The sequence below is a fragment of the Choloepus didactylus genome, chromosome 2 (assembly GCF_015220235.1).
Source record: "Choloepus didactylus isolate mChoDid1 chromosome 2, mChoDid1.pri, whole genome shotgun sequence".
In the NCBI taxonomy this organism is placed as follows: domain Eukaryota; kingdom Metazoa; phylum Chordata; class Mammalia; order Pilosa; family Megalonychidae; genus Choloepus; species Choloepus didactylus.
The window spans coordinates 223,109,066-223,123,882 of record NC_051308.1 but is presented as its reverse complement, the minus strand read 5'-3'; the positions used below and the strand labels follow the sequence as shown (position 1 = coordinate 223,123,882).

Sequence of the window (14,817 nt, the reverse complement as noted above, 5' to 3'; positions counted from 1 at the left end):
GGGGCCACAGAGGCCATAGCAAGAATGTCTGGGCTGACTTTCCCAGAGGGCTCTGCTCTGTGGACCATGGGTGACCCAGGAATTTCTAGAACAGAGCATGTCTCCTTTTGGAATTTCAGAATAGCTTGTTAAGGACTTTAAAAAGGCATGCGGTACCTAGCTTTGTCTGTTTCTCAAACTTGATAAGCCCTTTTTTTCTGGGAATGCCAGTAACAGTTTTCAAAGCTGAGTTTGGAAAATACTGCTCTAGGTTTGGGTGGGGGGACTCGGGCCTGGCTCTTCGGCTCTGGTCGATAGTCCTGGATCCTGGTGCCTTGTGGTTCTTTTCATTCTAGTGGAGGCCTTGACCTGGATGAGACAGCAGGGCCTAAGGAATGGGGATGGTTTTATTGCTGAAGCTGAAGTTACATCTTGGCCCTGTGGTCACAGCCCCAAGGGACTGTTCTGTGTGTCTGATAGGAAATTGGATAAACAAGTGCAGTTTGTCTAGTTGTCATTTTCCAAAGGTTGCCCATGAGGACAATAAAAGGGGCATTGGGGCCTGTAGATGAAGAGGGACAGGATGTGGGTATGCGTCTGGAACACCTTCTAGCTTGTTCCTCAGTCAAAAGGCTGGTGGCAGGGGTCTGCAGGGGGTGGGCACTGGGCTGATGCAGGGGGTGGAGGTGGGCACTGCAAGGTCAGCTGCACCACAGAGCTGCAGAAGGCCACATCCTCTGTGTGAGCTTTGGAAAAATGGGTGCCTGCTGTGGGGCTCCAGCCCTGCGGTAACCCCCCCCCAGTGGAATTTTGTTGCAAATGAACAACTAAAACTCCCCAAGTGGAAGAGGAAGTCAGGAAAGGCCTTGGCACACCTGGAACCCACATCAGGAAGAACAATTAGAGGGCATATGAGTAAAGAGCTACACCAGGTTATTTCTCAGAAATTGATGAACTGGGTGCTATGATGGATGCAAGGCCAGAGTCAAAGAGCTAGAGAAGAAAGTCTGGGGAATACCCTCCGATCCCAGAAAAGTATGAGCAAAAGTTGTTTCACAAAAATTAATTGTAAACCATTGAGACAGTTGTTTTCTAGGAGTCAGCCCACACTGCTCAGGTTAGTGTGACGTACCCACAAATCCACATGCACACGATATAGCCTGTTGAATCTGAAGCTCAGTGTAACTTTACTGTTACATTATGCATTGTTTGGACATCTGCAGAAAAAAAAAAGGGCTGGTGGTGGCCTGCCCTGCCTTCCTGCTGAAAGAAGCTCTCGTCTGCATGAGGTGCAGCCAGCCTGGTTCCTCCCCGTGAACCTAGCTGGGTTCTGGTGCTCAAACAAGGGGCCCTGGTGCTGCCCCCAGGAGGTCAAGCTGGACAGCCTGGGGACAAGATTGCCAGGAGCCCAGCTTCCAGGCCTGGGCCCCAGTTGCCAGCTGCATGACCTGCTGAGTTCCTTGACCTCTCTGAGCCCCATCTCCCCCTCTGTGAACAGATAATGACCCTGTTCCAGGATTGATGGGAAGGCAAAGAAGATACAGTGAAAACCACAGAGTGCTCTGTCAGCACCAGGGAGACATGTAAGGAAGCAGCAGGAACAAAGCTGGGCTGGAGCTAATGAAGGCTTAGGGATTTGGGGAAACTGAAGGGATGGCCCAAAGCAGGCCAGCCTGCAGGCAGTGTGCATGGTGGGGTAACGGGGAGTCCAGACAGGCCTGCCTAAAAGAGCTTCTCCATGATAGAAGACAGTTGCTAAAGCCTTCTCAGGTGTGGACACTGCTTGGTTCTTTGTCTCCTGGAGCTCAGTGAGCTTGAGAAAGGGGGGCATGATTATTCCCATTTTACGTAAGAGGCAACTCAGGAAGTGGCACAGTGGAGCGTCTTCTGACTTGAAGTCCACGACCCTGAACCAGCCTGGATGCCTCTATGCTGTCTCCTGCTCCAGGCAGCAGTCAGGCAAATGGGACAGACAGGACAGCATCAAGCTGAGACAACCAGGTAGACAACTGTTACTTTTGTATTCACAACTGTGGTCACGTAAGCATGTAGAACATCAGCTGAGAACCAGATCAACTGCTCAACAGGTCAACGCATAACATGGAGTGGGCACTGCCCACAGGATTCAATAGAGGCCCTGCCCACCTCCCAACCCAGTCCATTTAAGACAAGCTTCTTTTAGCTATCAGATTTGCACACGGTATGGGTGTGGAGTTGGGATTCAATCCCAGAGAAGGTAACTCTTAAAGCCATTGCTTTCCATGACCCAGGCTGCCTGAAGGCCATGGGCAGGAAGGAACAGGTCCAGGCAGGGGTCAGGCCAGCTGGGGGTGCAGGGAGGATGTGGACACATGGCCCAGTGAAATGCACGTGGTCCTGGAACCAGTCAGCCAGGGCAGGAGGAGCCAGAGTGGGCGCTGTGCCTGGGCTCACAGCCTGGCCTCCTGCAAAGGGGGTCCTGTACCCCTTTTCATTCTGTAGGCTGTGCTTCTCCCAGAAGGGGCTGCAGCCGCTGGGCCCGGTGGGGTTAGCAGTACACCCGGAGCAGGGGTGCCCCTGATGAGTCTGTGTCCGTGCCCTGGAAGGACGAGTCATGGCTGGCTGGGTGCCCTGGGAAAGGGGGAAGGGAGAGGAGGAATCAGAGGCTCAGAGAGAAAAGGAGGTCAACAGGTCCCACCACCAGGAGAAAGTCTGCTGAGAAGTAGAGCAGGGTTGAGCCTGGGTTAGCCTGATCCTGAGCCCCAGCCTCCCGTTCTGTAAAAGAGTAATGACCCTGCTCCCAGGGGGTTGTGAAGGCCAAGGAGATAGTAGAAACCCCACAGGGTGCATTTTGAGCACAATGCCGGCCGGCCTCCACTTTCCTCCCCAGCAACCTGAGCTTAAGGGTTGGGGTTGGGTCACTTCTGGTTTGCCCAGACTGGGCATTGACCCCCTGCTGGTTTAGGAGCAGCTCCCTGAACCCCTCCCAACTGAACCACATTGAGCCAGCTTGCAGGATTGGGATGGGCTCTGTGGCTACTCAACTCCCTTGTCTCTTTCTGCCCCATCCTCACCCACCCCAGGAGGAAGCTGGGAGAGGGGCATGTGGGAGGCCCCCAGGGCAGTCCCCCCGCCTCTCCGCACTCCTCCTCAGGTCAGGACCAGACCTGGGGCTCCATAAGGCCTCAGCTTCCTGGCGATGGCATCTGCTGTCGTCTCCTGGGAGATCTGCACTGTCAGTTCTAGAGAGGGAATATGGGGGGCAGTGGTCATTATCATGTCTTTCAACCCCACCCCCTCCTTCTGCCCCCAGCCCGATGAGGGAAGGGCCACTCCTCCCTGAGCAGGGGGAATAATGTTTAAAACCCAGACACAAGGGGTGTGTGTGTGTGTATGTGTAGGGGTAGGTGGGTGGAGGGTTTGGTTTGGCCAGGCCAGGTCAGTGGTCCAAATTCATATGGGTCCCTGGGTCCTGTTAACCAGACTAGGCCTGAAAGCTTCTCTGGCAGGTGGTAGCAGGAAAGAAGGAGTTTGCTTGGTGGGCTGGTTGAGGGCAGAAAGCATCTTGTCCTTTCTGGGGACAGCAGCAATAGGCAGGGAGCTCCCAAGTCTGGATGCTCCTCTCAGACTTCCTGACCTGGCTGAATTGGGAAGGGCAAGGACAGGAGTCGGGGAAGGATGCAGAGGACTTGAAAGGAAAGCAGGGGACAGGGCAGGGCATGGCTGGGAGGTGGACTCACAGTGGACAGACCCTAGTCCAACACTCCCTTCTCCAGAGCCTCTTCTAGTTAACCCCTCAGCCCCCTTAGGCCCCACGTACCATCCTGGCTGAGGCCTGAGCCCACCATGGTCTCATGGCCACTGTCAGGAGCGGCAGCAGCAGGGGCAGCAGCCCGCGTGGAGCGCCCCTCGGTGGGCTGTGGGCGGGTGCGGCTCTTGCGGGTACTGATGCGAATGATGCCGCGTACCAGGCGGCCCTCGGCGTCCTGCTCATCCAGGTGGTAGTCCTGCGTGATGCTGCTGATGAGGTCCGAGATCTTACTGGTCTTCTCCAGGAACACAGTGTCTGAAGTGCACTTGGCCAGCTCATCGATCTGGTGCACACTGAACAGCTCAGTCAGCTTCTTGAAGATGAGCACGTCGATCTCTCGGCTCGACATGGAGCCACTGCCCATCTCAGGCAGATCCAGGTCCGACTCATGGAAGGAGTAGTACTCCTCAGAGCCCCGGGGACTGCTGGCAAGGGTGCTAGGCAGGCTGTGCCGGGTGGGTGGGGGCTCGGCCAGGGGCTCCTTGCAGCAGGAGTCTGCGTCAGGGGCCGGGGAGGTGGCGCTGCGGTAGGGATAGACAGGAATGCCTTTGAGCTTGACGTCAGGGTAGCTGAAGCTGCTGCCCATGGTTGACTTGAGCCCCTGGCCGTCCCGCCGCCTAGGGGGTGCACGGTCAGGGCTGGGGGGCATCCCGTTGTGCTCCTTGGCCCAGCTGGCTTCAACAGCCCCTTCAGTGGAGTCCCTGGTGGACAAGCAGGGGCTGCAGCCCCGCACACAGGCTCCACAGCGCTGGAGGCAATCCCGGCAGCGGCGGAAGCAGAAGGCGGCCCGACACCAGTCCCACACCCAGGGTCGCCAGAGCAGGCAGCAGGCAGGGGGCTCAGTGGCCTCCTCAGCAGAGCCAGAGATGAAGGTGAGGCTCTCAGGCCCATGACGACCAGGGTCCTTGGGGTCTGGCCTGCGGGTGCGGCGGCTCGGTGGGCGCTGGGGTGACTCATCATAGGCCTCCAGGCATAGCTCTGTCGGCTGCTCACAGGGTCCCAAGCGCGGAGGCCCAGATGATGGGCGGGGGTGTCCCGGGCGGGGCATGGCTCACTGCATGGTTTGCTGCAGTCAGGTACCTGTGGGGGAGGCCAAGAAGGGTGTCAGGATCAGAGGTCAGGAACACACTTCTGGGCTGACCTTCTGAGAAGCCTCAAACTTCTGGTTTTGGGAGGCCTGTGATCTAAATGGGCAAAATATGCCCATAAACCCTCATCCATTTTACCTCTCCCTCCTCAAAGAAGAGGAACTCCTCTTTGTGGTCTAACTCAGGTTTCAAAATCTCTTAGAATCCTCCTTTTCAGAGGATTCTTCATTGGCAAGCCCAGTGAAGAAACTCTGAGGCTGTTCAACAAATGCCTTTCATGTCACTGGCTATGGAACATGATCTTTACCACCTTCCCTTCTTTCCCTTCCTCTTTCAAATCAGATATAGGAATGTGACAAGTTCCCTGTCAGTAGTTCAGTCTGGCTCAGGCTTGCTCTTCTAGCAACATTTACCACCAAGCACTGTTCTGCTTCCTTTGATTAGATAAGAATGCTGAACTACAAAAATGTCTTCTTTTCCTTTTTGACTTGGTTACTAGGAAGCTCAGAGCTAAGACTTCATTCATCCCATAAACATTTAGCCTGGCCTGTGCTGGGCACTGCAGAATCAAAGACAAATGAAGTATAGACTCTGCTCTTCTTGCTTCACACATGGTTTTGTAGGAAAAACTGATGTTTAAAAATCCCTAAGATGGAACTTGTAGGTTATATTTGAGACATTATGGGAGTAAATAACTCTACCTGGAGGAGTCAGGGAAGATTATCTAGCTATGCATTGGGGAGGGGACTTGAACGCTTGGGGTTTACCAGGTGATACCTATCCTTAGCCTGGATTTTCTGAGACAACAATCTCTTACCCTTTTATCCCCAATTTAATGGCACTGGGATCCTGGTGCTGGTGAAATGAGAAGGACTTGGAGTCAGGATATCTGACCAATAGGCTGTGTGTGTTGGGAAAATCAGTGCCACTTCCCTAGACCAGGTCACCATCATCTTAACCAAATACTGTCAAGGCCCCCATTCTGGCCACCTCCATTCCCTTCTACTTGCTGCAGCCAGTGAGAACAACACAAATCTGGAGAAACCTGGCAGATACCACTTTAATCAAGTGATCAAAGTTTACATCATCAATAATGGGACAAACTGGCATCATGTGCCTCCTGATAAGATGCACTAAGAAGGATACAACATCACTTATGAAGTGTTCCTGTCAAAAAGGCATAACCTGCATGTAATCATGAGAAGACATCAGAAAAGCCCAAATTGTGGGACATGACTAAACAAAATGTGTGATCCTGAAGTGGATCCTGCATTGAGAGAAAATGTGGAAATTGAATAATTGGTGAAATATGAAAATAGACTGCATAGTATTTAGTAGTAGTATACCAATGTTAAATTTCCTGAATATGATTATTGTGGTTATATAAAATAATCTCATTCTTAGGAAACACACACCCATGCATTTAAAGGTAAAGGGGCATGATGTCTGCAACCTAATTGCAAATGATTAAAAGATATATATATGTGTGTGTGAATAGAGAGAAAAAGAGAGAGAGGGAGAGAAAGTTAACCACTGGTGAATGAGGATGAGGATTTGGGAGTTCTTTACTCCTGCAACTCTTCAATCCACTCCCCCAGCCTCACCAGCACACCTCCAAGGACCCTCCAGAACCCCTAGTCAACTGGGAGCCCCTCTCTCCTGCAGCCTTCTGCTGGGCTTTCTTGTTAGCTGGGTCAGCCTTGTTCCCATTGTTCGAGGACAAGCCTATCCCCCAAGGACTATGACTCTGAGGGGCAGGGACTGTGTCTGATTCCTTTCTGCCTCAGTGCCCAGAACAGGGTACAATAGGTGCTTCAGGGGACTGACACATTCTGTGTGACCTCAGGGGTAGAACCAGGACCATGGTGGAAAGAAAAAGGACTTAGGCTCTAGGCTGACAGAGTGGGGACCAGCAGCCTTGGGGTGTGTGTGTGTGGGGGGGGGGTTAGGGAAGGGGGTACAGGGTGAGATTCTGGCTCCAAAGGTATGCAATCTGAAATTGTAATAGGTGACTTTAAAGTCCCTCACAACCCTGAGTTGCAAGTGGTTAAAAGCCTTTGCCTTGGTTTGAGCATGCAGGGGTGGGTATGGGTTCATTCATTGACTCAATTAACAAATATTTACTGAGGGCCTGCTGTGTGCTGGACACTGAATTCTGTGGATGCAAGTGGCAAAACAGACAAAATCCCCCCCCCCCCCCCCCCCCCCGCCACGAGAGCTAGCACTCTAGAGAAGTCAATTGACAGCTTCCATTGGTCTAAGTGCTTTAGATGCTTTAACCCATTTAATCCTCACAACCCTATTTGCAGATAACAGTAGTATTACTACTGCTAGTATTATTATATTGAAGCACAGAAAAATTAAGGAACTTGTCCAAAGTCACACATCCATTTGTACCCAAGCAGGCTGGCTCGACTCTTATCCACTACCTGCTCCTGTCTCTCAAAGGAGGACAAAAGAATGACAATGGTCAGAGCCCCAGGAGGGAGAGAGGGGACAGTTGGAGCTGTCTGTGCCCGAGGAGGGCCCATATCTGCTTTGTGTCAACCTACACAGGGCCTGGGGTTGGTAAGAGTATCAAGGGGTTACTGATGATGAACTAGGTCATTATCGCCTCCTCCACCCCCCAGGCTGGAGGACTTGCTACTCACTATCCATTAAATCAACTCATCAAATAATTATGGCACACCTACCATTTGCCCAGCACTGTGCTAAAGGCTGGGAAATCGGCAGGGAATGGGCCAGAAACAGGTTACAGCCCAAGAAGACTTTTGCCTTATTTACCCCTCACAATTGCCCTGTAAATACCACCATCTCTACTTTAAAGAAGACTTATCAGAGTGGGGTCCTGAGACCCAGGATAAGGATAGGGCCTGGCCTCAGTTTCACCCTCCCTTTTACACCGGGGACCCTACTGAAATCAAACTTAACCCATTTCTTCCAGGCTATATGTCCCCCTCACTGCTGCTGCCCCTTATCCCCAAAATCTTAGGAACACCCCTCACTTGATTTAGTGAGGGGAGAGCCCCGGCTCCGTTTGTGGCCTGGGGCAAGACTCTAAGCCTCAGTTTCCTCATCTGTAAAAAGCATAGAGATCAGTATCTTCAGGAGCCACCTGTTAGGTTCCTATGAGATACTGCTCAGCAGGGGGCTTAGCAAGGTCCTGGCACCTGGCGGGCTCAGTCACAGAGCGATCGAGGTACCGCATGAATCTTCCCTGGAATCAGACCGCCCCGGGCCGCTCTCCCGGATTTCTCATTGATGTCCCACACTGCCCAGCCCACCCCACCCCCCCGCCCCACTTCCGCGCCAAGTCCCTGTGCACACGCACACACAGAGTGGTCTCTTTCTGCACCTTTCCCTTCTCCAGGGTCCCCGGGGCAGGCCCAGCCGCGCCAGCTTCTGCCCCACCCCCGTGCCCAGCCGAGCCTCACACGTCCAGCCGGGAGGGGCACCCAGCCCTGCTCACGAAATAGCAGCCGGCTCCGGCACCAGGCATCCGTGCACCCTCGATCTCTTGCCCCAAAGCCACAACCTGCAACTGCCCCATCCGCAGGCTCAGTCCCGCGAGCAAGGAAGGATCAGACCCGGGCACTGCCCCCCGGGCGAGCACGGCCCCTACACAGGCACTGCCCTAGGGCGAGCACCACCCTCTCCAGCTGCAAGGGCCCTCCCAGACTCTCTCCCGCCCTGACACTTTTCCTCAGGGTGATCACGGCCCACCTCCCCCTCCCGACACTGACCCCCGAGCGAGCACAGCTCCCACCGCAAGCCAGCGCAGCCCTAAGGGCGAACACGTCTCCCCCTCACCCCACTCGGTCCGCCCAGCCCGGGCACCCGCTCAGGCTGCTCCTCGGCCCGGCCCGGCACCCCGGAAGTGGGAAGGTGGCCCCAAGGAACGGGCCCCGCGACCCACCCCAGCCTGGGCACTGCTTCGGGGGTCTCCCCACCCTGGGCCTGCCCTGGCCCGCGTCCCCTCTAGCCCCGCGCGGGGCTTACCTGTCCCGCCAGGTGAGCCGCCTCCGGCTCAGCCCCTCCCCCCGCCCCACTCGCCGCTCACCTGGGGCCCAGGTGAGCGTCTCGCGGGAGCGCCGCACGGACCGCCGCTGGGGACACACTTCCTGCCTCCGCGAAGCGCCGCTGCCGCCGCGCACCTGGCCGAGGCCCCGCCCCTGGGCGCTGGGCGGGCGCCGCGGCCGGGCTCGGGCCATTGGCCGGCGGACTCCGAACGCCCAGCTCGGCCTAGTCGGGGTGAGTGGGGACTTGCGCGGCGGGGCCGGCAGGCGCTACGCCTCCGTCTCTTCTGTTAAATGGACAAGTGGGCCAAAAATCTCGGAGCACCGGTTGGTGTCCTTTAAGGATGGCCTCCTGGCAAGCCTTCTCTGACCCCCAGGTCTGTCTGGTTTCCTGTCAGTTGGGAATGTCTTATCAGAATATGCAGCACACTGTTGTTTTTGTTGTTGTTTGACCATGAGGATAGGGTCTGGTCTTCTTCCTTAATTTCCTGGTGCCCACCACAGGGCCTCGCCCCCCAGTAGGTGCTCAGCAAATATTCTCGGTAGAATGGATATCTGGGCTCCTGTTTCTTGCTTTGCTCTGAGGCAGAACTGGAACCCCAGGCTTCTTCCTGCTGGTCACTTCACTTTCTCCTCTGTCAGGGGAAATCTTCAGGTGAAGACAAGTTCCTCTCCTCTGGGTCCTGGGAGTGCCAGAGGGAGGCTGTGCAGCTCTGAGAGACGTATCTCCGATCAGCAAGGGCGGCCACAATGGGCCATGATCACCACATCCCATGGGAGTCTCTGCAAGAGGAATACCATCAGGCAAGAAGTCAGGGCTCAGTCCGTCCCTGGTTCCTGATCCCCAGCTTAGTAACAATAGTGCCAATGAACAATTGATTTTTAGGGAGCATCTCCAGTGTCCATGCTAAACCACTTACTCCCACAGTATTATTTAATCCTTACACTAATCTGCAAGGTGGGTCGGGTATTGTCATTCTCATTTTACAGGGGAGGAAAGTGAGGCTTAGGGAAAGGAAATTATTTGCTGTGAGTAGAAACCATATGACTTTGGGCAAGGCATTTCCCCTCTCTAAAGGCTTTCACCGCATAAAAGAATGTTCTTGTTCATGGGAAGTGTATATGTGAATTATAGTGTTTGTTCAAGGATGTGTGCAGCTAGCTCTCATATGTTCAGAAGACAGAGCAATAGATGATGGATGATAGATAGGGAGGGAGGGAGGGAAAGAAATAGCGATGTGACATCATGTTAAAGTTGGTGGATTGGGCTATCGGGGGAGGGGGTCAGGGTATGATGGAGTTCTGTGTATGGGGTTAGTATTGTTTTTGCAACTGTTCCTGTAACTTTGAATTTATTTCAAAATAAAAAAAAAACACAATGAGATATCATCTCACACCTACTAAAATGATCGCTATTAAACAAACAGGAAATTACAAGTGTTGGAGAGGATGTAGAGAAATTGGAACACTTAGTCACTGCTGGTGGGAATATAAAATGGTACCGCTGCTGTGGAGGATGGTTTGGCTGTTCCTCAGGAAGCTAAGGATAGAGTTGTCTTATAATCCGGAATCCCACTACTTGGTATATACCCGGAAGATCTGAAAGCAGGGACACAAACAGACATTTGCACACCGATGTTCATAGCAGCGTTATTCACAATTGCCAAAAGATGGAAACAATCGACGTGTCCATCAACAGATGAATGGATAAACAAAAACTGGTATATACATACGATGGAATATTATTCAGCAGTAAGAAGGAATGAAGTCCTGAAGCATGTGACAACATGCATGAACTTATGTGAAGGACATTATGTGAAGTGAAATAAGTCAGACACAAAATGACAAATATTGTATGATCTCACTGATTTGGACTAATTATAATACATAAACTCATAGATATAAAATACAGAATATAGGTTACCAGGATATAGAATGAGGCTAAAGAATGGGCAGTGGTTGCTTAATATGTGCAGGATGTTTATCTAGGTTGAACTTAAACGTTTGGAAATGGGCAGAGGTGATGGTAACACGTTATTGTGAGAATAATTAACAGTGCTGAATGGTGGGTGAATATGGTGGAAAGGGGAAGTTTAGAGTCTTGTATGTCACTAGAAGGAAAGTTGGAGGTTAAAACATGGGAATGTAAAATACACGTTATCAAATTTAAGAAGTCATTACAGAGATTTTATTAAGAGATTCATATTCTGTAAAATATATTTTGCTGTTATTAAAAATTTTAAGTAAAAGAAAAAAGAAAAAAATATGGCTCACCACTAAAATAAAAGAAACACAAATCTTCCAAAAGTTGAGAATACAGACTTAAAAAAAAATTAAAATTTTCTATAATGGGTTGGTACTATTTTTATAATTAAAAACTGTGCTTTACTGTAAACAATTGATTGTACACCACAGATGATTGTATGATATGTGACTTTATCTCAATAAAGGTGAATTTAAAACAAAAAAAATAAACAAAGGCTTTCACCTTTGAAGAGATAAGGGTACCTGTCTTCAACTGGAAGGATTAAAGGAAGATAATGAATGCAAAGTGAAACAAAGGATGTAGGAAAAGATAAGGGAAGTAAGGTTTGGTAGGTGGAAGGAATTCAGTACTGCCTAGACCCTTTCCCCTCCAGGCTGTATCAAAGACACAGGACCTCCCACCTCTGGGCCCCCTTTCAGCCTCCACAAGATGGGGATTCAGATTAGGACAAAGCCCTTTGCCCCATTTGGGTTACCCAGTCTTCCCTTGCCCCGCCTTGGTGGGAGACTTCTTGGATGATGATTCCCATGGCAGTTGGGGGCTGCCCTTCCTATCTTACTGTCATCTCATCCCACAGTTGCCCTACTGTATGCACACAGTAGGTGTTCAGTTTCCACCAGGGACCCTCCACAGCAGCCCCTCCTATCACCTGGGGCGAGTGGCACACTGCAACCTTATTTGGAGCTCAGAAAGTGAATCACTTGTTGTGTAAATTGAACATTCATGTAGCCTAAGACCCAGCAAGTCCATTCCTAGGGCAAAGCCACAAGAATCTCTTGCACATGTGCACCAGGAGGCGTACAAGAATGTTAATAGAAGCATTGTTCATAATTACCTCAAACTGAAAACACTCAAATGCAATCGACAGAAGAATGGATGAAGAATGGAGTATTCGTGCAAAGGAATAATTATACAACAGTAGGAAATGAATGAAGCACAGCAACATGGCTGGATCTTGGTAATATGATATTGCAGTCCCAGAAGATGACATACAGAATGCTATCCTTTTTATAAAGTTCAAAAACAACTATTCCTACTGTGTTTAGGTATAATATTAGATTGAACCATATGAAATTGCTGTTATTTGATCTATTTTGACCTACCAAAATGGTGAATTCAATCTAAATATATGTGAAAAAAAAAAAAACAAAACACACAATATAAATTCAGAATAGTGGTTCACCTCTTGGAGGAAGCAGGTAGCAGGTATAGAGAAGTGGCCCACAGGTAGAAATAATTTTTAATAATGTCTGGCTCTTGGGTTGGGTGATGGATTGAAGGGCTTTCACTTTATCATTAATAAATGCATGAAGGCATGAATGAATGAGTGAATGAATGAATGAAAAAATAGAAATTTTGTACTGAAACTCTGAATAATTCAGGGTGCTGTCACTTGCCAAGTTCCCAAGTTATGTAAAAATATAGATTGAGTCTAGATTCTTAGTTTTTTCCGCTTTCATTCATTCTTTTAAAAATTAAGGTATAAATTTACATCTATTTACAGAATTCATCCTTTTTAGTGTATGCTTCTGCGAATTCTGAAAAATACATAGTTGCATATCTACCACCATAGTCAAAATATAGAACAGTTCCATCTTCCCCCCAAATTCCCCTGCACCCATTTGTAGCCAATCCGTCCTGCTATAGGTTGAATTGTGTCCCCCCTAGAAGGAATATTCTAGTCCTAACCCCTGGTCCCATGAATGAGCCCTATTTGGAAATAGGATCTTTGATGATGTTATTAGTCATTAGGGTGAAGAAGGGGAGAATTGGACACAAAGGGGAGAACACCATGTGATCACTGAGGTCACCATGTGACCAGGAGCCAGCAGGGGACAGATTCTTCCCTACAGATTTCAGAGGAGGCCCTGCGGAAACCTTGATTTCAGACATCCAGCCTCCAGAACTGGAGTCAATACATTTCTGTTGTTTTAAGCCACCTACTTTGTGGTCCTTTGTGTAGTGGCAGGCAGCCCTAGGGAACCAATACACCTCCCCTGACCCCAGACCTTGGCAACCACTGATCTCTTTTCTGTCTCCATAGTTTTGCTTTTCCCAGAACTTGTTTAGTTTTAAAACATCCCTTCTCATCTGTAAAATGGGGATGATAATATTTCCCTCTCTAGAGTGTTTTGTGGAATGTTTTGCATTAGGCATAGTTAGCGGTTATTATTCTAATTACAGTCACACTGAGATGTCCCTTCTTTTCTGCTCCTCTCCCTCCGGCACTGAAGACACTGGGCTGTTTTCCCCAGGGCCTGCCACAGCAATAACTCTGTCCAAAACCAATGACACTCTTTGAAAAGAAAACAAGGTACCTTATGGGTCCAGCATTCAGCCTGACAAAGGAAAGGGATGGACTGAGGTGAATTTTCCAGATTACAGCCTTGTGTTCGTTGCTTTTCCCTTTACAGTTTACAATGCAAACACTTGCAATTTTCATTTTACAGATGGGGAAACCGAGGCACACCAATATTTGGTCATTAGCCCAAGGCCATACTGTGAAGGAGTAGGGGAGCTGGGTGGGAATCCAGTCCCTCTGGCTCCCCTTACAGAGCTCCTTATGGTGCCCTCCTCCAGGCCCTTAAAGCTGCCTTTGGGCTTCCTGGTTGGACGTCTTTCTAAACCGATTACAGGGCCTGCCTTTATAACCAGAGTCAGATGAGTGTGCTTTTGCCTCTTGGCCATGACCTGGGGCCATTGTCCTGATCCTCTTCTTCTGCCATTGTTGCTCTACTCTGTTTGATTTTTACTTTTTTGGTCACCTTCCCCAGCCACCATTCAGGCTCCTGGATTGATGATTTAGGGTAAGAAGGAAGTGCAAGGATGATGCAGGGTTTCTGGCTTGTGGAGGGCAAGTTTGGGGTGTAAAAGGGTAAGCTTGGTCTTAGACATGTTAACTTTGAGGATCTGTGAGATAGCCAAGAATTATTATGACTATATATATGGATGACATTCATAGTGATATTTGGAGTCTGCAAGACCTGAAAAGATTATGGTGCCTCCCTTCCAATATGTAACTCAAAATAAAACATACTGTAAAATATAAGATTTGTATGTATATTGCATTGAAAACAGTTTCTTTTTAGATTTCTTGATGGAAACATATTCACTCAAATGTGTCTCATTGCCCCTCCCCCCTTTTTTGTTTTGTTTTGTTGGGGTTTTTGTTTTGGTCAAGGGAGGTTTATAGTAGGTACCTGTCTGCCTATAGGAGACTCCTGCATTAATATGCTTTAGCTTCACAGCATTTTCCTCTCATTGAAATTATCTTATTTGTTTATCTGTATATAGCCCAACTTCCCCACGGGATGCTAAGCTCCTTAAGATCAGGGACCTTATATTTCTTGTTCAAATCTGGAACACAGATGCTCAATATGCATTTTGTGTGTGTGTGTGTGTGTGTGTGTGTGTGTGTATATATATATATATATATATATATACGGGAGGTTGTGAGTTTACAGAAAAATCATGCAGAAAATAAAATAGTTCCCATATACCCCCCTATTACTAACAATTTGCATTTGTTATGTTTTGCATTCGTTACTTTTTACAATTTATAAAAGAATTCTATTATAAATGTACTTTTAACTATAGTCCATAATTTACCTTAGGATTCACTGTGTTATACAGACCTATGGTTGTTGTTATTGTTGTTTAAATTTTTTTCTAGTAACA

At 49.4% G+C, this 14,817-nt stretch overlaps 1 protein-coding gene across 4 annotated transcripts; it reads right to left on the bottom strand.

The window, feature by feature from the left end:
- Positions 1 to 1,981: 1,981 nt before the first annotated feature.
- On the bottom strand, positions 1,982 to 8,994 carry KDF1 (keratinocyte differentiation factor 1). 4 transcript variants are annotated; one of them, XM_037818076.1, is made up of 5 exons: positions 7,551 to 7,735; positions 5,675 to 5,712; positions 3,779 to 4,849; positions 3,126 to 3,200; positions 1,982 to 2,589 (listed from the first exon to the last, which is right to left on the bottom strand). In XM_037818076.1, the coding sequence occupies exons 3-5, from the start codon at positions 4,815 to 4,817 to the stop codon at positions 2,507 to 2,509; spliced, it is 1,197 nt and encodes a 398-aa protein (XP_037674004.1). In that variant the 5' UTR covers positions 4,818 to 4,849; positions 5,675 to 5,712; positions 7,551 to 7,735; the 3' UTR covers positions 1,982 to 2,506. The 4 variants fall into 4 exon arrangements, with proteins under 4 accessions (XP_037674004.1, XP_037674013.1, XP_037673995.1 ...); XM_037818085.1 differs by lacking the exons at positions 5,675 to 5,712; positions 7,551 to 7,735 and adding an exon at positions 8,918 to 8,994; XM_037818067.1 differs by lacking the exons at positions 5,675 to 5,712; positions 7,551 to 7,735 and adding an exon at positions 8,857 to 8,938.
- Between the last annotated feature and the right edge of the window lie 5,823 nt (positions 8,995 to 14,817).

What these genes read in the sequence shown, in the direction of transcription:
- KDF1 (XM_037818085.1), bottom strand. Translation starts at nt 4,817, where the DNA reads ATGCCCCGCCCGGGACACCCCCGCCCATCATCTGGGCCTCCGCGCTTG. An exon ending in CTCAGGCCTCAGCCAGGATG is followed by an intron (nt 3,201 to 3,778) that starts GTACGTGGGGCC and finishes TTCCCTCTCTAG; the next exon opens with AACTGACAGTGCAGATCTCC. An exon ending in GAGGCCTTATGGAGCCCCAG is followed by an intron (nt 2,590 to 3,125) that starts GTCTGGTCCTGA and finishes CCCCTTTCCCAG; the next exon opens with GGCACCCAGCCAGCCATGAC.